General features: G+C 35.8%; 1 protein-coding gene and 2 pseudogenes across 3 annotated transcripts in view; 2 read left to right on the plus strand and 1 right to left on the minus strand.

Annotated features, from left to right (window-relative positions):
* The first annotated feature begins 451 nt into the window (after positions 1-451).
* On the plus strand, positions 452-3797 carry LOC308270245 (ubiquitin domain-containing protein 2-like; annotated as a pseudogene). The gene is made up of 2 exons: positions 452-565; positions 3216-3797. The product of its transcript is annotated as a ubiquitin domain-containing protein 2-like (transcript).
* Positions 3798-7808: 4011 nt separating this feature from the next.
* Positions 7809-8421, plus strand: LOC308269500 (olfactory receptor 6C6-like; annotated as a pseudogene). The gene has a single exon. The product of its transcript is annotated as an olfactory receptor 6C6-like (transcript).
* Positions 8422-14015: 5594 nt separating this feature from the next.
* The window catches only part of LOC308269501 (olfactory receptor 6C74-like), a gene marked incomplete at both ends in the record, with an annotated part of 42237 nt that continues 31012 nt past the window's right edge, over positions 14016-25240 (minus strand). The window contains one exon of the mRNA XM_080704865.1: positions 14016-14677. Within this exon, the coding sequence (XP_080560991.1) occupies positions 14016-14677 (662 nt within the window). The remainder of the gene's footprint in view (positions 14678-25240) is intronic.

Consider the following 25240-nt stretch of genomic DNA (forward strand, 5'->3'; position numbering starts at 1 on the left):
ATTTTTTCAAAGTTAGTTAACAAAATTAATACATGGAAAGGAAACCAATATTATTAAAACAAATGCAAAAATAAAGATACCAGAGACTGCTTTAGTTGCCCATTTTCCTTTGTAGTCTGAAAATAATGCATATAATGAAGTAGACTGACTATTTAATATGATGTGGAGATAATTCTTATATGTACAAGAGCTAGAAAATAATATTCTCATTGGAATATTCAATAGTTTTGAAAAGTATATGGTGGAAATAAAAAAAAGTGTTTGAATCATTTAAGTACATAAAAGAATATGTTTCAAAAATGAACTGAAGGGCAGTTCCAGGCAGGCTGGGGGAGCTCAGGCAGTGGCCAGGGCTATGGCTGCCCGGGCAGGCTTGGAGGAAGGGTCCAAGCCTGGCGGTGGGTGAGGTTAGGCCAGACCAGTCCCCGGAGGCAAGGATGCCGCCCGGCCTATGGGCGGGTATGTGGGCACCAAGTACAACTCTTTGGCTGCCTCAACGAGAACTCTGAGGGCACCGAAGTTGCTCTAGGTCATGGTATGAAAAAAGAGAAACCAAAATGAAAAAGTGATGCCTCCTGCCTAGTTCTTATTGTTGAGGATTGCTTTGGTTATTCTGGGTCTTTTCTTTCTCCATATAAAATTCATGACTGATTTTTCTATGAAGAATGTCGTTGGTATTTTGATAGAAATTACATTGAATCTGTAGACTTTTGGCAGAATGGCCAGTTTGATGATATTTATGCTGCCTATCCATGAGCAAGGGAGATCTTTCCATCATCTAAGGTCTTCTTCAATTTCTTCCTTTTATGTTTTATAGTTTTCTTTGTAGAGGTCTTTTACATCTTTGGTTAGCTTTATTCTTAGGTATTTTATTGGTTTTAAGATTATAGTGAATGGAACTATTTTTTTTAAATTTCTTTCATTGTGGATTCATTGTTGGCATAAAGAAAAGCAACTGACTTCTTTAGATTGATTTTGCATCCTGCTACTTTGCTGAATTGTTTAATCAGCTCCAGTAGTCTTTTGATTGAATTAGTTGGGTCTTCTAGGTAAAGGATCATGTGATCAGCAAATAAGGATAGTCTTAATTCCTCTCTTCCTATTTGAATTCCTTTGATTTCCTTCTCTTGTCTTAGTGCTGTGGCAAGAGTCTTGAGGACTATATCGAAAAGAAGTGGTGATAGTGGGCATCCTTATCTTGTTCCTAATTTTAGAGAAAATTCTTGCAGTTTTTCCCCATTCAATATGATGTTGGCTTTGGGTTTATTTTATATTGCCTTAGTGATGTTGAAACAAGTTCCTTCTATTCCAATTTTCTGTAGGTTTGTGTGTGTGTGTGTGTGTGTGTGTGTGTGTGTGTGTATGTGTGTGTGTGTGTGTGTGTGTGTGTGTGTGTGTGTGTGATACTGGGTATGGAACTCAGGGACCTTCTACCTCTGGGCTATACTCCCAGACCTATTTTATATTTTATTTGGAAACAGGGCCCCTTAAGCCAGCTGAGGCTGGCTTCGAACCTGCGCAATCCTCCTTTCTCAGCCTCCCAGGTAGAGGGATTACAAGTGTGCATCACCACGCCCAGCCTGCAGGGTTTTTTTTTTTTTTAAACATGAATGGGTGTTGAATTTTGTCAAATGCCTTTTCAGCATCTATTAATATGATCATGTGGTTTTTGTTCTCAGTTCTATTTATGTGGTGAATAATTTGTATTGATTGGTGTAGGTTAAACCAACCTTGCTTTTCTGGGATGAAACCAACTTGGTCATGGTGTACAATTCTCTTGATTTGGTCTTGAATGGAATACTAACCAGTGGAACAGAATAGAAGATACAGAAACAAACCCACACACCTATAGTCAATTGATCTTTGACAAAGGGGCCAAACTCATATGCTGGAGAAGAGACAGACTTTTCAACAAATGGTGCTGGGAAAACTGGATATCCACTTGTAGAAAGATGGAACTAAATCCTTACCTCTCATTATGCACAGGAATCAACTCAAGATGGATCAAAGACTTAGAAATTAGACCAGAGACTGTGAAGTTATTAGAGGAGGGCATAGGCTCAACACTACAACATATAGGCACAGGCAGTAACTTTCTCAATAAGACTTCCAAAGCACAGGAAATTAAAACAAGAATTAACAAGTGGGATGGCATCAAAATAAAAGGTTTCTTCTCACCAAAAGAAATCATCAAGAGCCTAAAGAGGAAACCTACAGAATGGGAGATATTTACCAGCCACCACTCTGATAGAGGCTAATATCCAGAATATACAAAGAGCTCAAAAGACTCCACACTAGCAAAACAAAAAACCCAATCAAGAAATGGGGAATTGAACTGAATAGATACTTTACAAAAGAAGAGATACAAAGGGCCAATAGATACATGAAAAGATGTTCAACATCATTAGCCATTAGGGAGATGCAAATCAAAAATATGCTGAAATTTCATCTAACCCCAATCAGAATGGCAAGCATAAAGAAGTCAAATAACAACAAATGCTGGCAAGGATGTGGGGAAAGAGGAACTCTTTTACACTGTTGGTGGGAGTGCAAACTAGTTCAGCCACTATGGAGATCAGTGTGGAGATTCCTTAGAAAACTTGGAATAGATCCACCATATGATCTGGCTATACCTCTTCTGGGTATTTGTCGAAAGGGGTTGAAATCAGAGAACTACAGTAACATATGCATACCCATGTTCATAGCACAATTCGTAAAAGCCAAAATATGTAACTAACCTAGATATCCATCAATAGATGAGTGAATTGCAAAATTATAGGAAATACACACAATGAAATTCTACTCATCTAAGAAGAACAAAATTGGGTCATTCTCAAGAAGATGGAAAGCCCTGGAGAACATTATGTTAAGTGAGATCAGCCAAGCACAGAAAGAGAAGGGACATATATTTTCTCTAATATGCCCAAACTAGGAAGTATTAGGAATACCAGAGGGACTTCAGATAATAGAGGGGAAACCTCAGCAAAGCTAGAATGGAAGGATAGGAGAGGAAGAAGGCTGAGGTTGATTAATGGAGGAGCTGAATATGTGTAAAACTATAAATTTAGCTTGGTTAACCTGGACACTCATTGTTGGGAGGGGGAGAAAGGGAGTGGGAAGGGGGAGAAGGTACCAAGCATAGTCTAAATGTATGCCGTTTTCAATAGGTTCCACATAAAAATAAAAAATAAATTAAAACATAAAAAATGTAAAAGTGATTATCCTATGACACATGGACAACTGCATAGTAGGAGGGATGAACTTTGGGACACTGCTCCAGCTTTTGAAGGCTGGAAAGAGACTCGGGATGCCTTGAAGGCTGCTGCACATGCTTTTAAGAGCAATAATCATGAATTGACACAGGCAATCACTGATGGTGCGAACATAACACCACCACATGGTGCACTTACAGGGTGCTGTGATGAACTGGGGAACAGATACCAGCTTCCAGTCTATTGCTTGGCACCAGCAATCTGCATGACAGAGGAGAAGAGTGATAGAGAGTGATATAGAGACACTGGATATTCCTGAGCCACCACCCAATTCTGGATATGAAACTCAGCTCCATTGTCTCCTCTCCACAGGCAAAGACCTCAAACTTGTGGTGTGCAGCACAGACACGGTGTCCCACCTGAAGGGACCGTTACATGCAGTAGTAGTGGAGCCAGGTATTCAGCGCTGGTTCTTTTCTGGCAGACCTCTCACCAACGTTGGAGAAACTGAAGATCTTAAAGGACTATGTTCTTCAGGTTATAGTGAGCCAGCCTTTGCAAAACCCAACACCAGCTGAGAACTGAGATGGTCTACGCTGGTTCCTAGCTCCCGCCACTCCTGTTGACTGTTGTTTTCATATCATACTTGGTGGCATGGAATTTATTTTCACTACTCTGAATTCCCTATGAATGGATTTAGTTCTGAGGAATTGCCAGTGAAAAATTCCATCTGTGATGGAGACCAACACAAATAATAAAACACGAAGAGCCAGCCTTTGAGACTCATATAATTACAATCTCTAATTTGAGAGGCAGTTAAGAAATAGATGACCATTTATCTTAAAACACTCAGCAATGATGTAGTGGCTGTATTTAAATGATTTAGACTGTAAATGGAGTATCGCACCCATGAAGAACAGCACCAAGCACCTTTAAATATAGAATCTCAAAAAATATCAGATTATGCCGGGCATGGTGGTACATGCTTGTAATCCCCGTGCTTGGGAGGCAGAGACAGGTTCGAAGCCAGCCTTGCTGGCTTAAGAGACCCTGTTTCCAAATAAAAATATAAAATAGGTCAGGGAGTGTAGCCTGGAGGTAGAAGGGTTTCCAGGAACCCCAGTACCACCAAAATATGTGTGTGTGTGTGTGTGTGTGTGTATTATTTATATAATCAGATTTTGTAATTTCCAGAAGCCATCAACAAGTTATAAACCTCACACTGTTTTTTGTTATTGTTTTAATACAATCTGAAAAGAGCAATATTTGAGGTTTGCTTCTATTCTAATATTGCATTCTTAGCTCATTTCATATTTAGCCATAAAAGAATAAGGACTGGCAAATTGTGTTTCATGGTTGCTCCCCCTCCCCACATTCTGAGGTCCTTATTTACCTTCACACGACATTTTGGTGCCATCCAACACTCATGGTGACAGGCACCCTTCTGGAACACTAGGCAATAATTTAGTCCATGCAGTCATATTTCTGATTTTCACCTGATACTAAGATGCTGCATAGGTATTTTGAAATGTTTATATAGAAAAGCTGTTTTCATGTCTAGGCTTAGAAAGTCGGTGTTAAGCCGTCCGTGGTGGTGCACGCTTAGCATTTGGGAGGCTGAGACAGGAGGATCACGGTTCATGGACAGCCTCAGGCACTTAGTGAGGCCCTGTGAAACTCTGTGAGACGCTGTTTCAAAATAGAGTTAAAAATGGGGCTTGGTGTATAGCTTGGAAGTAGAATGCCTCAGGGCTCCATCCCCAGCACCAAAAAAAAAAAAAAAAAAAAAAAAAAAAGAAAAAAGAAAAAAGAAAAAGAAAGAAAGGAAAAGAAAAAGAAAAAAAAAAGTCAGTGCTACATAATACAGTCATCAATCTCTGCTATGTTGGATCTTCTTATAGCGAACTGAACCCAAACATAGTCCCTGGGCAGGAGACATGGGTCAAGTACCACTGTTCCCACTGCAAGTTAATACATCATTTATCTCCTCTTCCTCATTTTACAGGAGGGATGTAAGGACAATTCATTTTTTCTATGCCTGGGAGAATTGTGCCTATTTTCAGTCTTTTAGAGAAATTCTAACTCCAGATTTACAAGTGTGGAAGGCTTACTGGTGTTGCTTGACCAGACCCGTGTGAGGCCAAATGATAAAGCAGTGCCTTTGACCTTCATGCTCTTATTCCCTCTTGCCTTGAGTCCTGATAGGCAACAGCTTTTCTACCTCATCTTCCCTAGCAAAGAGGCGAATTAAGGACCATATGCAAATTAGATTTGGGGGCTAAAGAAGTCAAGCAAGTTAACCTGATTGTTGTGCACTGTGCCTGGAGTAAAGCTGCCAAGTATTCTGTTTAATTTGGAGTCTCTTCCCATATATGGGAAGGGGGATAACATATGACCACACTCTACTCCGAGAACCCATGAACTGGAAAAGGAGAGGCAGGAAGGCACTTACCGCTGTTCTCAGTTGGGAAATATCAAACCTTCACACCTATTTGCATATGAAACATCATTATTAACTTTAATGGCAAAATAGAACTGCTAATTAGTTAAAGTGCAATGTATAAATGGTGTTAAATTTCCTATAGCTGATTAAATATATAATTGTAACTTATCATGTTTGAGAGCTTTAACTACTTCACCTAATTTTATTCAATCATCTTAAAGATTGTGGCTGCATCTAATCTCAGTTTGCTGATGATTGAATCTAAATTCAAGCGAGGATAGCACATTCATTCCAAAGGAGTTTTATATTTAGAGGTGGAGCTATTAGGATATTTCAGTACCTTGCCCTTGTCATCATAGTTTTGTTTGTGTGCCACATTGAATAGCAGCACTCTCAAAATCCATCAACTGGAATGAAAAAAGTGTTTAAACTTATTTTTCTTAAGGAAATTTGGCGATGTCATCAATAATCTATGGTTGGTAGAAATCTTATTTGTTAAGGATTTGGCCTCTCTTTAAGAATTTATTTTATTTAAAGGAATATATACTTTCAATAAAATTTTTCTGGGCATGTTTAACCTAGGTAAGAAAACCATGTGCTGCTTAATTGTCAATATACTGATATAAGATTGTATCAATTAAAAAAATGAACTGAAAAGAAAACAATATTTTATTGAGATATGTAATGTATTTGATTCAACCATGTTTTATTTTATTTGCCCTATTTGTTGATAAATGATTATCCACTTCAGTACAGAAAGAACAAGAAAATTTATAATAGTAATGGTATGCTCTCAGTGCAGAGGAAATTTCAAAACTATTAAAACTAGAATTGCCAACTATTAGAAATGTATACTATATTAGTTATTGGCCAGCATAGTAATTATAACCCCAAATCCTGATTTTGAAACATCACACTAATACTCATTCTAGAAAAGACAAACTTAGTACAATATAACATATGATATAAAAATAGAAACGTAAATTTTAAATAATTTTTTAAACTAAATACATTTTAATAGAAAACAAAATACAAAATAACTCTTTTTAGAAAACAGAAATATTTAATCCTTTTTCCACACATGAGAGCTTGCTTCATCCTCAGAGCACAGTTTGATATGAGCACGCACACACGCACGCACGCACTTACAATTTGTTAATATGTTCCTTAGATGGGTGCTGCAGTGCAGGGCGGGCACAGATCACTGCAGGATAGACAAAGAAAGGGAGCCGCAATAGATGGCCACTGTACGTTCAACATTTTCTAATTCTATCATGTGACTTTTCCCCAGTTATTTTTTATTATTGTCTTTTGTTTTTCAGTGCTGGGGACTGAAGCCAGGACCTTGCATGTGCTGGGCAAACACTCTGCCACTGTTCCACAGCCCATCCTCATTCATCAGAGAATCACTGACTAAAAGAATCTTCCTTTCCCACTGCCCCTTCAGAAAGCCAGAGTTTTCAGCTGACCTCTCCATCTTCTAGAAACAAGTGGCCCTGCGCAGTTGGACTATTCCCCAGACTTCCCCTTTCTCCTGTACACTGTGGTACCAAATTCTCTAAATTCCCTGAACCTTAAAAATGCCAAGTATTACAGCCAGTGCCAGGAGTCAAACCTGAAAGATAAAAGCAGAGAAGTTCCGCTCTGCTGGTGCTAGGTTTCTTCTTCTCACTAATAATGATAATAATTAATAATAATAATAATTTTAAATAGTTAATATATTACTTAAATTCTATTTGCAGATATGAGGTCATTTGGAAGTGATATACCCAAATGCTGCATATTAATAAAAATATATAGTATTCAAATTTGAGGGTAAAATTTGTTAGGGATAAAATTTTGAATTATTCCATCATGTTGAATCATTCCAGCATATAATTATGTGTCATCTAAAATTTCAAATTAGCCAAACTATTTTAAACAGATAAACTTGAGAATATGCATCCTTTTCTGCTTTTGTGTGTGTGTGGTGTGTATTCAAATGCATGTGTATTCTAAAATTTCCTTTTTATATCCTATACAGATTTGATAAAATTCACAAAAGAAAAATTAAGAACCAATCAGTGGAAATAGAGTTCATTCTTCTAGGATTAACAGATGACCCACATATGCAAATTGTGCCTTTTCTATTTCTCAGCTACTCATGGAGCCTAATGGGGAACGCGATCATCATTCTCCTCACGCTGCTGGATCCCCGCCTCAAGGCGCCAATGTATTTCTTTCCCCATAATTTCTCATTTTTGGAAATCATATTCACAACAGTGTGTATCCCCAGATTCTTGACAAGAATTGTGAGTGGAGATAAAACCATTTCTTATAATAATTGTGTAGCTTAGTTATTTTTTGTCCTTTTGCTGGGAGTCACAGAGTTTCACCTTCGAGCTGCCATGTCCTACGTCCGCTATGTCGCCATCTGCAAACCACTGCATTACCCAATCATCATGAGCTCAGCTTCTGGGTAACTGGATTCTTAATCATCTTTCCTCCTTTGCTCATGGGACTCAAGCTGGATTTCTGTTCTTCCAGAATAATAGATCACTTTATGTGCGAGACCTCTCCTATCCTGCAGATCTCTTGCACAGATACATATGTCCTCAAAATGATGTCTTTTGTCTTGGCTGTGGTGACCCTGTGGTCACATTGACACTAGTGATTCACTCTTACACTTGCATCATTAAGACCATTCTGAATTTCCCTTCTGCAGAGCAAAGGACCAAAGCTTTCTCCACCTGTACTTCCCACGTGATTGTTGTCTCCATGACATAGGGGAGCTGTATCTTTTTTTTTTTTTTTTTTTTTTGGTGGTACTGGGGTTCCTGGAAGCCCTTCTACCTCCGGGCTACACTCCCAGACCTATTTTTTTTACATTTTTATTTGGAAACAGGGTCTCCTAAGCCAGCGCACGCGGCTGGCTTCGAACCTGCGCGATCCTCCTGTCTCTGCCTCCCAAACGCGGGGATTACAAGCATGCACCACCACGCCCGGCAGGGAGCTGTATCTTTATGTACATAAAACCATCTGCAAAAGAGAGAGTGACTGTGTGTAAAGACGTAGCTTTGCTATATACCTCAATTGCCTCTTTGCTAAATCCATTTATACTCTAAGAAATCAGCAGGTGAAAGAAGTATTTGGGGATGTATTACAAAAGATTTTGTGTTTTCCAAAAAACAAATTTTAATAATATGATACAAACTACAACCTTGCCTTAAAAACTAAAAACCATATTTTTTACATTCTTGTTACTTAAAGGGACACAAACACATAAATCAAAAATTGAGTACAGTCTGTAATCAGTATTATAATAAAGATATACAAAATATTGTGGAGATGATGTCTGTGGAAATAAAAAAAAAAAACCTTCCAGGAGAAAGTGCTTCCAGGATAACTGCTGAGACTAAAAATATGGATAGAAAGAAATGCTTATGTAGGGTTATGTGCAACTAACACAAGAACACTAGAGAATAGCGTACATTGGAGAATGGGTCCAACTAATGGTTAGAAAAGGCTTTGAAGCCAAGTGTGGTGGTGCATGCTTGTAAACCCAGTACTTGGGAGGATGAGGCAGGAAGATCACTGATTTGAGACCATCCTTAGCAATTTAGTGAGACTCTCAACAACCTAGAAAGATCCTGTTTCAAAACATAAAATAAAAAAACACTGGGAATATAGCTCAGACATAAAATGTCCCTGGGTTCAATCCTCATTTCCAGAAACAAAAAAGGGCCTTGAGTATGTTTCCCTCTACCTAACCCCATCCTAGAGGTTCTGAGTAAAATCTCCTGAGTCAGTCACTATTTGGGGTAGTGTTGAGGTCACAGTCTTTACTTGACACTTCCAACTAGAGAAGTCATTAAAAGTATACACAAGATGGATATTCAATATTCATGTTTTTTGTTTTAGAAAAAAATTCTCTCAAAAAATAATATTGATCATGGGCTGTCTTAGAATTGGAAGGACAAGAGAGGGGTCATTGGTTCAAAATATTCATGAACATTTAAACTTAGTATACAAATGTAATGGTAGTTCTGTAAGATAGAAATGGAGTGAGATCATTAAGAGACAAGAGATAATTAGGAGAAATGAATTAAAGATTTAATTAAACACTCAAATTGTTAGGATAATAAAATGGAAGTAATTAGATTTAATTCACTATTTCTATTCTCCACCAATATGCATTAAATGCACTTAAGGATGTTGTTTATAATAAACTCATAAATCTTCTCTGACACATAGAAATTACCTAAATGAATAATTATTCAAAGAACCAGATTTCTTATCAGATAAGAACTTCACATGAATCTAGATGCAGATATTTTAGGATGTTTTACTATTGTAATTATGTTCACTTCAGTTCCAGTTTGATAGCTATTGAGGAATAGCTAGGTTTTAATTATTCATTTATTTTTTTTTATCAGTCCCTTTAGTCATCTTAGCCCACAGGGTAATGTTGTAATATGTCTTTCTCTTAACCTTCCACATCCCTCTTTCTTATGGACCCTTCAAACTTCTCTCAGTAGTCAAGGTTGCCTAAGGTCTTGGTTAACTGTAATAAATTCAAGACTTTAGAAATTTTTACCTATATACCTATATCTGGACACAGGTTTTTTATCTGTAATTACATGAATTTATTCTCATAAAGCCAAAGCAAGGGAAAAACATTTTATTTTATCTGAGTTGAGCTTTAGGAATTATGCTAAAGTTTTTAAATCATAACTAATTATGAATGGACTAGTTTATTGATTTGAAACAAATTATTAACTAATATAGCACATCATCAAAGCTTCTGTCCTACCATCCCCAAATATTTGAAGTTCCTTTTCATAAGATAGAATTCTCATTCTTTTTAGAGAATGACATATGAATGGATGTTCTCATATAATAAGCCCTGGGATTTAACACACTCACTTTCTCAGCAGCACTATTACATAAAATAGAAAGAGGTGGAATATACCCAAATTCATTCTATGAAGCCAGTATCACCTTAATATCAAAATAAAAGAAAGATAACTCAAGGAAAAAATTACAAACCTTGTTGAACATAGAAACATTTTAAATAAAATACCAGCAATTTACATTCAAAACCACATCGAAAAGATTGTGCACCATGACTAAGTTGATTTCACTCCAGAAATGCAAGATTGGTTCAACATATGCAAATGAAAAATGTAATTCATCACGCAAATAGAATCAAGAACAAAAATCATGTGATTATCTCAGTAGATGAAGAAAAAGCATTCGACAAAATCTAGCACTTACTAATTTTTTTAAAGCACTGAGGAAATGAGGGCTATCAAGAACTTACCTCAACATCATAGAGGTAATATATATTAAACCCAAGGCCAACATCATACTGAATGAAGAAAATCTGAAAGTATTTCTTCTAAAATCAGGAACAATTAATCACCACTCCTATTAAATAGAACACTTGAAATTTTATCCAGGGCAATTAGGCAGGAGAAAGAAATTAAAGGGGTGAAAATGGGGAAAGAAGAGCTGAAATCATCTTCTTGTTTGCATATGACATGATCCTATATTTATTTATTTATTCACTTTTTTGTGGTACTGAGGATGGAACCCAGGGGCATTGTACCTCTGAGCTATACCCCCAGCCCTATTGTTTAGTCTTTATATTTTTGAGACAGGGTCTCACTGAGTTGCAAAGGGCCTTACTAAGTAGCTGAGGCTGTCTTCGAACCACCATCCTCCAATCTCCGCCTCTCTAATGCTGGGATTACAAGCGTGTGCCACCATGCCCCACAATGATCCTATACTTAAAAGACTCCAGAAACTCAACCAGAAGACTTTTAGAGCTGATAAATTCAGCAAAGTAGCTGGATATAAAATCCACTTATAAAAATCAGTAGCTTTTCTAGACAACAATCACAAACCCACTGAAAAAGAAAACCAGAAAAAAATAGCCTCAAAACAAACAACACAATCCTTGGGAAAAAATCTAACCAAAGAAATAAAAAACCTCCAAGGTAAAAATTATAGAATGCCGAAGAAAGAAATTGAAGAAGACCTTAGAAGATGGAAAGACCTCCTATGCTCTTGGATAGGCAGAATAAATATTATCAAAAATGACCATTTTACCAAAAGTAATATATAGATTCAATGTAATTCCTATTAAAATACCAATGTCATTCTTCACAGAGCTAGAAAACAACAGTCCTAAAATTGACATGGAAAAACAAAAAACTCAGAATAGCCAAAGGATTTCTGAATAATAAGAATCATAGTGAAGCATCAGAACATTTGATCTGAAACTATACCACAGAGCTCTAGTAATAAAATAGCATAACAAAACCAGACACATAGACCAACAGAATAGTATAAAGGTAGCATGTTTCCCTATGTTTACTTCTCTTTCCTGCAGTACAAACCACCTACTGTGTCCTGTGGAATTATGCTTTCCAACTAGGTTATAAAAACTATCTCAGGTAACATGAATTAATTTCATGGATTTAAACATTTCTAATGGCCAGGACATTCTAATAGTCCTAGATAATAGAGTAAATTTTATAGGAAGAAGCAACATGCATCTCATCTCCCAACCTGTCCACAAAACTGGCATCATTCTTCTGAGTAGAGCCAATGACAAAAGCAGTAATTTGCAATTTCTGAGGTCACAGCTCGGATTATCTTCAAAGAATTTGCATTGAATTGTATGTGGCCAAATCAACGTCACATATGACCTTCCTATTTACTCTTTAGAAGGAGTAGAGAAACTGCGAGGCCACTTCCCGGAGTTGCCTGCTTAGTTTTGCTCTAATTTACACTTTGTTAATGAGAGGACTTTGTGCAAAATTTGAAAGTGGGAGGAAAAGCTGAAGTGTTTGTACTCATGCTGATGAGCTAATTAATGTGACGCCCATAGTTCATTTTACTGAGTGTTGGAGAACTACCTACTCTATAAGGGTACTTCTTTTTCTCTAGGAACAATTTATTAAGCTTCTGTGCCTGTAGAGTAGGACTCAAGAGTGGAATCACTAGGACATGTGGAGATAGCCTCTTCCCATCAGTTCCTCTCTGGCAGACATTTTATTTAAAAGGAGGAGTGGGGATAGAGGCTTTCAGGGATTGGCATTTAAACATATTCACTTTTCACACTGACCAAAGTAAATGATTCAGTCTTGTAGAGAGATTCCCCAGAAAATAAAAATACCACAATATTGAAATAGGGAGAGAAATCTGCCTATGAGAAATAAGCTGCTAAAAATCCCATCAGCATAAGAAACAAAGGATGGCTGTATTCAGTAGCACCGGCAACTTAAAATGCTCTGTGGAGCAAAAGAAGCCAAACACATATAGTTGAAACTGTATAGTTTCTTTTATACAAAGTTTTAGAAAAGGCATGATTGGTCTACAGTAACTGAAGGACCATCAGTGTTGATTCAATGACAGGTGGAGGTGAGGGTGGTGTTGGAAGAATGGCAGGGAAGAGGCAAAGGGAACAATTCAGTGTCATGTTCTCTATAGTAAAACCATTGTGCAGACTCGTTTACTATATTGGTTTTAATGATTGTATGTAAGATAAACACAATCCATTTGGTGAAAATTGACACAAGCAGAATTGATTAGAAAACTTTAATTTAAAAATTATTCTAGATATATAAAAACTTTCCTCTAATAAATGAATTAGCGGTTGAATTTCTTTCATTGATTAGTATCTCTTCTAGTGCTTAGAGACTATAAAGCCATATAAGTAATTAGAACCAAAGATGAATTCAATTATTTCTACCCAAAATAGCAACTAATTATATTTACAAATAATTAGTTGTTAATCAAAATAAACTCTACAGGAGAATCTTTTTCAGTAAAATCTTTATTCATTTGTATATGTTATGCCTCTTATCATAACAACCTTGGATCTTTTTTTATTCATCTTTCATGTCTCATCATAAATTATTACTCCTCTTGGAAAGTTACTTTGATCTTTAACATTAGTCTAATTTTTAACCTTTCTATCACAACACAAATTACATTATATAATAATTATTTTCTGGCTTTGTCTCTGACAATTTTAGTAATACAAATACTTAGGAGCAGATGCGATGCATACTAATTAACATATATATTGAATTAATTAATTATGCCTAACAAATATCATTCCTATATCACTATAAAGCATTCAGTACATAAAGCTCTCTTTTATGAGAACAGACATTTTTAGGTTAAGATAATATTTAATACTTTGGATTGAAGAAGGTAGTTTACTCCATGAAGATAGAAAGATCTGCTCATAAGGAAGAGCACAGAGGGGTGCAGAGAGACTTAGTAAACCTAATATGATATAAATAGCCAAGGAAATAAGTGCCAGAGACCAGAATCAATGTAATAGATGATTGTTTTTAATTTTCTCATTTCTGTGAAAAATTCCACTTATGTCCAAATTTTTTCTCATTGTTTTTGAAAGAAGAAAACCTTTGAAGCACATGCCTGAGTGCTTCTTTCACCTGCTGGTTCCTTAGGGTGTAAATGAAAGGGTTGAGCAAAGGTGCAACAGAGGTGTTGAGCACAGCGACGCCTTTAGTTAAGGTCACCCTTTCTTTTGCTGATGGTTTCATATACATGAAGATACAACTACCATAAGTAATAGAGACAACCACCATGTGTGAGGAACAGGTGGAAAAGGCCTTCTTTCGTTGTTGAACAGAAGGGAATCTCAGAATGTTTTTGATGATGAATGTGTAGGAGAGGACCACCAACAACAATGTGACGATGAGTGTCATCACAGCTAAGACAAATGCCATCAATTCTATGAGCCGTGTGTCTGTGCAGGAGATCTGCAGGATAGGAGAAGTGTCACAGAGGAAGTGATCAATCACTCTGGAAGCACAGAAGTCCAGCTTGAGACCCAAGACTAAAGGAGGGAAAATGACTAAGAACCCAGTTACCCAGGAGCTGAGCACAAGTTGGTAGCACACTTTGTTGTTCATGATGATTGGATAATGCAGTGGTTTGCAGATGGCAACATAGCGGTCATAGGACATGGCAGCCAGAAGGTAAAACTCTGTAATTCCTATCAGAAAGAAAAAGAATAATTGAGTTGCGCAGCCATTGTAGGAAATTGTTTTGACTCCAGTGAGAATGCTTAGCAAGAACCGTGGAATGCAGACTGTTGTAAATGAAATTTCTAAGAAGGAAAAATTTCGGAGGAAGAAATACATGGGAGTCTTGAGGTGGGGGTCCAGCAGGGTAAGGATGATGATGATTAGGTTCCCCATCAGGCTCAAGATGTAATTGAAAAATAGAAATAGAAAAATCACAATTTGTAGCAGAGGGTCATCTGTCAGTCCGAGCAAAATGAACTCTATCTCCGCTGATTGGTTCTTCATTTTTATTTTGTCCTATCAAATCTACAAAAAATAAAAACTAACATCACAAGTAAGAAAAGACAGTTCTTCATTTTTAGCCATATAATATACCATATTCAGAAACTTACTAATGTGCAAATATTTCTCAATTTGACTCAGAGTTCATCACAATGAACTTATCTTCCACATCACTAGTCATGTTTATAAGAATGCTATGAGATTCTTCAGTTATCCAGAGTTGAAGTCCTATTTGCCAATCAATGGGAGGCTTATTGATCATTAGAAATGTAGAAGACCGGCCATGGTGGTGCATGCTTGTAATCCCAGCATTTAGGAGGTGGAGACCAAAGAATTGCACCTTGAGAACAGCCTCAGCTACTTAACAAGGCCCTTAGCAACTCAGTGAGACACTGTTTCAAAAATAAAATGACTAAAAAATAGGGCTGGGGATGTAGCTCAGAGGTTGAATGCCCCTGGGTTTCATTCCCAAAACTGAAATAAATAAGTAAATAAATAAATAAATAAATAAATACTAAAAATATAGGGCTGGGGTGTAGCTTAGAGGCACAATGCCTCAGATTCCATCCCTGTTACTGAAAAAAAAAAGTAGCTCCTTGCTTCTAATCCCAGTACTTGTGAGTCTAAGACAGGAGGATAGCAGGTTCAAGGCAAGCCTTGGTAATTTAATGAAACCCCGTCCCACCCCCCAAAAAAATAATAAAACAGGGTTGGGAATCATAACTCAGAGGTAGAGGTAGAATGCCCCTGGATAACACACACACACATACACACACACACACACACACACACACACACACACACACACTGTCTCAGTGTGATTAGCAATGTCTATGCTCCATCATTCAAATGTTTTATCTCACTTGGCTATTCAAGTAGTTGACACATTTTAATTTCTAAATTCAGTTAATATACCAGGCAAATTGTAACTTGAGTTACACAGTGCTTATAGAAAATATTATTTTCCTAGTTGTCATAATAACTAGCAACTTAGGCATACATGTAATAGTATAGGAAATTTCAAAGAAGGAAAATTTCCAAAGGGGAAAAAGTATATGAGGGTTTTAAAGTAAAAATCCATCAGGGTCATGGTAATGATGATCAGGTTAAAGTAGAATTTAGCAAATAATTGAGAAGCATGAAGATAAATGATACAACTTCCAAATTTGGGTCATCAGCCAAACCTGTTAAAATAAGTGCTGTCAATCTTGTATGGTTTCCCATTAACATCCTTTGTTTCTTGGCAGGTCTGCATGGGACAAAAAAGACTTCTATCTAATAACAGTGATAACTATTGGTTAATTTACAGTTAACAAAGTAAAGTTCAGGTAGACTTGCAAAATGCTGATTCACATTTCACAGATACTTATGCTAGTAAGGCAAATAGTTAATATTTCCAGATGACCTTGACCAAAAATTAAAATTTTACTTTACACACCTAATAAGATTATAATTCTACAAAACTAGTCAGTATTGAATATTTTTATGTGAATATTTAGAAGACTCAAAAAGTTTAAAAAGCACATTTCCTCCTGCGTATAATATACAAGAGTTGACACAGCATATCATATCCTGATTAATTTTAGAAGGTGTAAAGTAGAACCAAAATTACTCATGTATAACAACCTACATTTGGTATTTAAAATGCACATTCAAGGAAACAAACCTAGCTTAGGTTAATAACCAGAATGTGTTTGGCTGTACTATTTTATTCAATGTATGAAAACATGATCTACCTGCTTCTTGAGTGACTTTTATGGCTGATGATACTGTTTTCAAATACTTTTGAGTACCAGTAGGGAATAATTGATTGTTTTTCTTGTGAGAATTCCCAACCCCCCATCGCTGATTAAACTTATCCTAGATATCACTTCCTTCCCAATACAGCTTCATTATGAACAGTTTGATAATGCTGATATAGAGAGCAAAAGGTGCTATTTTTCTTCTACTATAGTTTTGAAAATAGGACCTAGGTGTAAAATGCACAAGAAAGAATTTTAGAAGCAGATAAATATGAATATGGATTTAGAGAAAGAAAACCCTAAACAAAAAGAAAGAAAGGGTTATGGAAGCCTGATTAAAATGAAATATTTTTTAAATTTTTTATTGAACATAAATGTTATACATTTAAACTATACTTGATGATCTCTCTCCCCTCCTGCCCCTGTTTTCCCTTCCCCCTCCCAACAATGATTGTCCCGGGTAACCATGCATATTCATAATTTTACACATATTCGGATGTGGACCCTCATTAATCAAGTTCAGCCTTCCTCCTCTCCTATCTTTCCATTCAAGCTTAAAATGAAATATTTTTAAAATTAGGGACATGAGTTCAAGGAAAAATTGCAAGATTTAAATTTGGGGAGATATATATTTCTTTGTATAAATGTAAAGAAGTAATAAAGGCAAAATTTTAAAAATAGAATATGCTTCTAATAATAATGCACACCTCTTTGCCCATTTTCTAAAGTACAGACCCAAAGTGTGAGTATATTTTAAGTCAGCATGATCTACAAAGGAAAAGAGTATGTGATAAATTTCAAATTCAGTGAGTGGTAGGATGGAAGTCAAGACAAATTTTTGGATAGTGTATATAACTTCATCAAAAATAACTGTATTAAAGCTGAGTGTGGTGGTACATGCCTATAATTCTAGTACTTGGACCGCTGAGACAGGAGGATCTCAGGTTCTAGGCCAGACTCAACAACTTAATGAGAGCCTGTTTCCATATAAAAAATAAAAATAAGGTTGGGGGTGTAGCTTGGAGGTAGAATGCTCCTGAGCTCAATCCCAGTATCACACCACTACTACTACTACTACTACTACTACTACTACTACTACTACTGTTACTACTACTGCGATGACGGCGATGACGATGATGATGATGATGTCAGGAAAACACTAATAATAATCTTGTATGTTTGGGGAGCTATCTATGTAACAATTTCTATTCTCAATGCTTTGCATTTGTTATGAGATTGTACATGTATACTCAGGCTTACTCTCAGAGCAGCAGGTCACATTAAGAGAGGTTGTTTTCAGAAGTCATGGCATTAAAATGAAGCAGGGTTTTTTGTTCTATTTATTTTTATTTTTTATAAGTGGAACATATTGAGAGTGGTGTACATTTACACTGTGCTTCATGCCCTTCCCTCTCCACTCCCTCAAATGAGAGTGTCCAGGTTTATCATGTTGTATTTATGCTATTACACATATTCGTATGTAGCTCCTCCATTGAACAACCTCAGCTTTCTTCCTCTCCTATCCTTCCATTCAAGCTTTGCTGAGGTTTCCCCTCCATCATCTGGAGTCCCTCTGGTATTACCACTACTCCCTACCTTGGACATATTAGAGAAAACATATGTCCCTTCTCTTTCTGTTCTTGACTAATCTCACTTAACATAATGTTCTCCAGCTCCCTCTATCTTCTTCCAAATGCTATTATTTTATTTTTCTTTATAATGGAATAGAATCCCATTGTGTGTATTTCCCATAATTTTGCAATCCATTCATCTGTTGATGGAGATCTACATTCACTCCTGGGTATCTTTTCCTGGGTATTCACTCCTGGTATGGAAGTTCTTACTCAAATGTTTATACAGGTTTTAATTAGAAGCCATGTTATAGAACATTTCTTCTGAAAAGAATTAATTAGTGATATCTCTGGGGAAAATTCCCTCTTTGGTGTTTTTATTATCACAACAAAAGGATTAAACCCAATTTACATGGACACTATGTAAAATCATGTGTTCAGCATTGAAGGTATTAACAGAATATTTCCAACCTCTAAAGGATAAATTATTTGCAAAACAGAACACTCATAAAAATAAACATAGAACCAGAAGCTAACTGAAAAATAAGAGGTATTTTCAGTATTCTCTACAAGAATTTAAAGAAGGAGATATCTGAGTGTTTGAATCTTAGATGGGCCCTTGAAAGAGGTGAAGAGATGAGAAAAGATATTCTAGGCAGAACACGGAGCATAGGCCAAAGAAGAGTAATGGCTCAACCATGATTTTCTTTGAAATAATGTTTAGAGTTCTCCTACTTAATCATCTCTAATAAAATAAATCATTGAAAAAGAAGCAATCCACCATGAAGAGCTGTTTAACACATTCAGATGATTGGGAAATAATGTATTATAAAATGCTCTTATTTATACAAATTGTCCCAATAGCAACAGTAATAGAAATTGTTGGTTATATAATATGTCAAACTATTAACTTGTCCTGTTTCAACAACCATGCATGCTAGGTATTTCATTGACAAACATTGTGGGGGAAAAACAACATAATAACATTATTGGATCATGTAAGCACAGGCCAATAAGCACAATTATATTTAGTTTTGTTGGATATAATGAATATCACATGAAAATTTAAAAACCTTTCAATGTTTTCAATTTTAAATCATATTTTATATAATAATCAAATATTTTTGATATAATAATCAAATATATCAAATGTTGGTATATTTGATATTTTTATAAAACATATCAAATATATTTTCAAATATAATCAAATATATAAGATATTTTTGATAGATACGTCAAGTTAAAAAGTCATATATCTTATATAAACTTTTTCAATTTTAAATCATTATTATATCTTCCTTGCAATCTTTTGCCAGCATCTACAAGTTGAAATGAAGAAAGTGGTTTAAACACTCACCCTTTAATAGTTTAACAACTTTCTTTAACAAGAAATGATACTCACATGTTGGAGTCATTGAGAAAAACTTTATGAGAGGGCTGTTTAAAAGTAGGCACGGTTAGGAAATTGTCAGGTTATACAATGGAAATCCTTACCTCTTGTCCTTGTGTTGTATACATAAGTTTGGGCAAACTTTCTCTCTTCAATACTTAACACATCATCCTGGTGAACAGAGAGTAGCGACGACCAAGTCTTCTCCCTAACCCTAAATACTTCATTCTATAATAAAAATGAGGATTGATTTAAATATTGTCCAAGAAATATTATTTTTGACTAATTTATTTCATGTCATGAAAAGAGTTTATTAAATTACTTTATTTTCTACAATTTACTACAGTTAATTTATCTGAAGTATTTTGTGAACCTTGCTAAATATAACATACAATGCAATGCAAAAATTAGCTATATCCTGACACCAGGGAGGATTTTTGTCTTCTGTGTCTTACAGTGAAATACCTAATAAGAACAAAGAATTCTCAAGGTAACTGAGATCTGAGGACATCATTTCCTAAGGGACTGCTGAATTGTGTGTTACAAAAGTGTTTTCTACACACACACACACACACACACACACACACACACACACACACACACACAATTTTTACAATTTTTACATCTTTTAGCTATGCTCCCAGAGAATTCGGTTTAGATTGCTAGAATATTATTTGATAGCATTTTACACAACCAATCATGGCTACATAGCTGAGGCTGTAGAAGGACACTTTAAAATAGATATGAAAAGTGACAATGAAAGATGGAAAAAGATAGTTTGCTGTAAGTACTTTAAGTACCTTGTTTTCCTTCAGTTCCTTCACTGAATATATCTTTTCTTTTTAACAAGATTAGTAGTAAATATAATCTAATTGATATATATCATTAGTTTATATATATCTATTGAGATATATCTCAATTATAGAACATTGTTGAGTATAAGATATATATATATATCAATTATATAGGGTGCAATGTCATATATATTATACTATATTATATATTGTAATATATATGTAAACATTAGCAGATGAGTACTCTTAAAAATAAACTTTCATCAGTGCATTGTAATTATACAGCATATTGTACTTGTACATCATATTGTAATTGTACATCATTTTGAGGTTCAGAGTAATAGGAACACACATGTACACAGCAGTTGTGGGGAAGGATCCCTATAAAATAGTGTAAGGGGGTTAGGGAGGGATGTTGGGGAAAAGAGATTTGATGAAGAAAACAGGTAATGCTGTATACACGTCAAACATTACCATCACTAATCTCAATAACATGTTTAGGAAGAAGGAAGGAGCAGAGTAGAATTTGCTCACATCAACTGAACAATATATGTTGTCAGATATACCACATAAGTAAAGGGAGATATTTTAAATTTGTTTATGGTTGCATAATTCTTTGCTAGGATGTGCTATATTTGATTTAATTATTCTTATATACTGACTAATATATTATTTCCAATTTTGACAACTAGAAACCATGCATATAAAACCATGCATATAAACAGGACATGACAGTGCGTACCTGTAATCCCAGTACTTAGGAGGCTGAGACAGGAGGACTGCAGGCTCAAGGCCAGCTTCAGCACCTTAGCAAGGCCCTCAGTATCTCATCAAGACCATGTTTCAAAATTTTAAAAAATTGAAATGGGGTGTAGTTCAGAAGTTGAATGCCCTGGAGTTCAATACCCAATACTACATACCTACATAAAGAACCCCAGCATAGCAATTCAGATAATGCTATGTATATACATGAAATTATCAACACTAATCTGAATAACATGCATAGGTAGGGAGTGGGGTGGCATTTGGAGGGAAACACACCAACTGCTATGTGCATGTATGTTTATATCACTCAACTTCATTATGATGTATAATGATAATATACTAATAAATACATATTAAAACATAAATCGAAAAATATCAAAGGAGCTTTTTAACTATGCTTCCATTTTGATTAACAACTAGGAACCCTTTCCTTATATAAAAAATGGAAAAAAATGGACTGTGTTGATTAGTTCCTTTTTTTATGTGGCGTTTAAGACCAGCCTCACAAATTAACAAGACTCTCGGTAACTCAACAAGACTGTTTCAAAACAAAAAATAAAAAGGGCTTGTATTTCTTCTTTTGTGAAGTGTTCATTTTAGTTAAATTTCCATTTCTTAATAGGGTTTTTGTTGTTGTCTTTTAACTTCTTTACATATTCTAGATATTAGCCCACTATCAGAGAAGTAGATGGTAAAGACTTCCCATTCTATAGACTTTCTCTTTTGACTCTCCATAGTTTCTTTGGATGAACAGATACTTTTTAATTTAATTCAATCACATTTATTAATTGTTTTAATTTCCTGTGCCTTGAGGATCTAATCAAGGAACTTTCTATGTGTGTATATATGTTGGAATGCTGGACCTATGACCTTCTCTAGTAATTCAAAGTCTCTGGTCTAATTTCCAGGCTTTTTGGTACATCTGGAGTTAACTCATGTGGAAATGAGAGGTTGGGGATTAATTCTATTTTGCTACAAATGGATAACCAGTTTTTCTAACAGCATTTGTTGAAAAGGCTATCTTTTCTCCAACATATGTGTTTGATGCCTTTGTTGAAAATAAATTGGCTCTAAGTGTATGAATGTGTTTCTCTATATTCTAGTCTGTCCCATTGGACTATGTATCTATTTTTTACTAATACCATACAGTGTTTATTACTATAGCTCTGTAGTATATAACATGAAGTCAGGAATTATGATGCCTCCTGCATAGTTCTTTTTTTTTTTTTTTTTTTTTGCGGGTCTGGGGATGGAACCCAGGGGCATTCGACCTCTGAGCTACACCCACTGCCCTATTTTTTATTCTTTATTTTGAAATGGGGGCTCACTAAGTTACGGAGGGCCTCACTAAGTAGCTGAGGCTGTCCACGAACCGTGAACCTCTGGTCTCAGCCTCCTAAATGCTAGGATTACAAGTGTGCACCACCATGCCCAGCTCCTGCATAGTTTTTATTGCTGAGAATTGCTTTGGATATTTTGGGTCTTTGGTTTTATATATTAAATTTAGGGCTGATTTTTCTATATTTGTAAAGAATGATGCTGACATTTTAATGCATATTGCATAGAATCTATAGATCACTGTTGGTATAATAACCATTTGATATTTATTATGCCTATCCAAGAGCATAGGAGATATTTTCATCTCGTAAGATCCTTTTAAATTTCTTTAGTGTTTTATAACTTTCATTGGCATTAGTGATTTAATGTTACATATTATCCGGACTATTTTGAGAATTCTATCTGCCAGTCAGAAAAAAGGCTTTCTCCACTTCTTCTCACATGATTGCCATCTCCATTTTTCATGAAAGCTGCATATTTGTGTACACCAATTTCTCTGCAAAAGAAGACGTCCCTGACTAAAAAAGTGGATATTCTCAACACCTCTATTTCCTCCATGCTGAACTTCTTTATTTACACCCTGAGGAACCAGCAAGTAAAACAAAAATTCATGGATGCGGTCCACAGAGAAGTATTTTCTACAAATAAACAAAGCAATTTTATTTGTCAAAAATAAGAATATAACAAAAGCAATCAAGGGAAATTCTAACTATGTGTCTCCGCCTCCCAAATGCAGGGATTACAAGCATGCACCACCACACCCAGCACAATTTTTGTTTTTGTTGTTGACTATTTTACTGCTTTTCTTCCCTTATGGAGAAGCAGTCTTCCCAGGGTTTGAGTTGTAGATCTCAGTGCACTAGAATTCTGCTGAGCAGTGCTCTGGATCTCTGGAGGATGTGGTGAGCTTGGCCGCCACTGATGCAGGTCTGGTCCAAGCAGAAGGTGCTGACCACATACAAATCTGATGAGCTGCAGCCACCGAGTTCCTCTCAAGTAACTGGCTTTTTTGCTGGGGTTCTCTGGCAGTCCCAGCATGGTGAGGCAAGATGGCGCCACCGAGGTGCCTGTAGCTGTAGCTATTGGAAGTAGGTGCTCTCCTTCCTTCTAGCCTTGTTTCTGCCACCTTTCAATTCTTGGTGCTCTTTTCAGATTAATGCTGGTTTCTTTCTCTTGTCAAGATGCTGTTTTCATGGCAGTAGAGGTTGAGTGTCAGTAAGACTGATATGTGTTTATTCCCTCAGTCACCATCTTCCTGGAAGTCCCAACAACTAAAGATTTTAAGAAACATCTAGATGTCAGGGATCCTGTAGTACCTTTCTGGTATGAAAATGTATAAAAAGAATGCAACACATATGGAAGATATGGCAAGCATGTATGCCAGGAAGAAAATCTGATTACCCAAGAAAGAGGTTTAAGTCATCATGTCAACAGCCAGTAGGCTAAGTTAGGAAAAATAAAAATAATTGTAGCATATATCAGATAAAATGTGTATATAAATATATATTATATATATATATAACCTCAAAATACAACATAATGAAAACAATTTTTATTATTTTTATTTTTTTGAGAACTCATGAAAATGTAAATTTTATTTGAAATTCAATATGTTATCTGTACACACAGAAAACATCAATACCAATTCATTATAATGACTGATCAATGTGGTGATAACTTAGAACAAGTTAGTAAATGTATTAGCTAAAAATTATACTCTAAAATAAAAAATACAAGTTTAATAGTTGAAGAACTCTGTTTAGTACAATTATATATAGCTGGGTATATAAAATTAAGGAGCACTTGGAGATTAAAAATTTTAAATTTTATGTTTTTATATTTTTTTCTGTGTGTGTCCTTTTTACACCTTTTTCTATATAATTCTTTTCCCTCTCACTCTCTTGCCCTTATTTATTTATAACAGTTGTAGAAAATTTGAATAAATACACAAATAGGTTATTAATAATTATATCTACTACATAACTATATATCAATATTATTTAATATATATGATTAGCTATATGTTTGCACTTTTTTTGTACTGGAGATTGAACTCAGGGGCATTTTACTTCCAAACTGCATTGCAGCCCTTTCTAGTTTTCATTTTTTTAAAATTTATGTTTATTGGTGCATTGTAATCATACATCACATTGGAATATAAGACTTGAGAGGGTATACAAGCACACATTATCCAATTAGCCCTCATCCAATCCCCAACCCATTCCCTCCCCCTCCCTCGATCCCATGTTTGTTTGGTGATTAACTTTGATACATATGTTTATATACCTCCTGCTTTTTAAAGAGACTCCATCCTCCCCTATTCCATACCCTCTGGTCACCTTAATTGCTTCACTATAGGGCCCTTTCTATAGCTCGACCACTTCCTGTTGCCCCTTTCCTCCTAGTTATTGCTGATTAGGGGAAGCATCTGGTTTTAATTTTCTGCGATATTTCTCTGTGCATGCCGCATTGAAAATACCGATCCAACTCTTGATGGTCCCAGTTGTAGCCTGGCTACCCGGTAGACTGATCCAGACCTCGCTGGCTCAAGCAGTGGCCTTGCCTCATGGGAGGCCCCGATTCTGGTCTCGCTGGCCCTGAAACTGGCCTAACCCCTCAGTTGGTTCCGATCCCGGCCTCGGAGGCCCCA

This window comes from Muscardinus avellanarius (assembly GCF_963383645.1).
Source record: "Muscardinus avellanarius genome assembly, chromosome: 11".
NCBI classification, from domain to species: Eukaryota; Metazoa; Chordata; class Mammalia; order Rodentia; family Gliridae; genus Muscardinus; species Muscardinus avellanarius.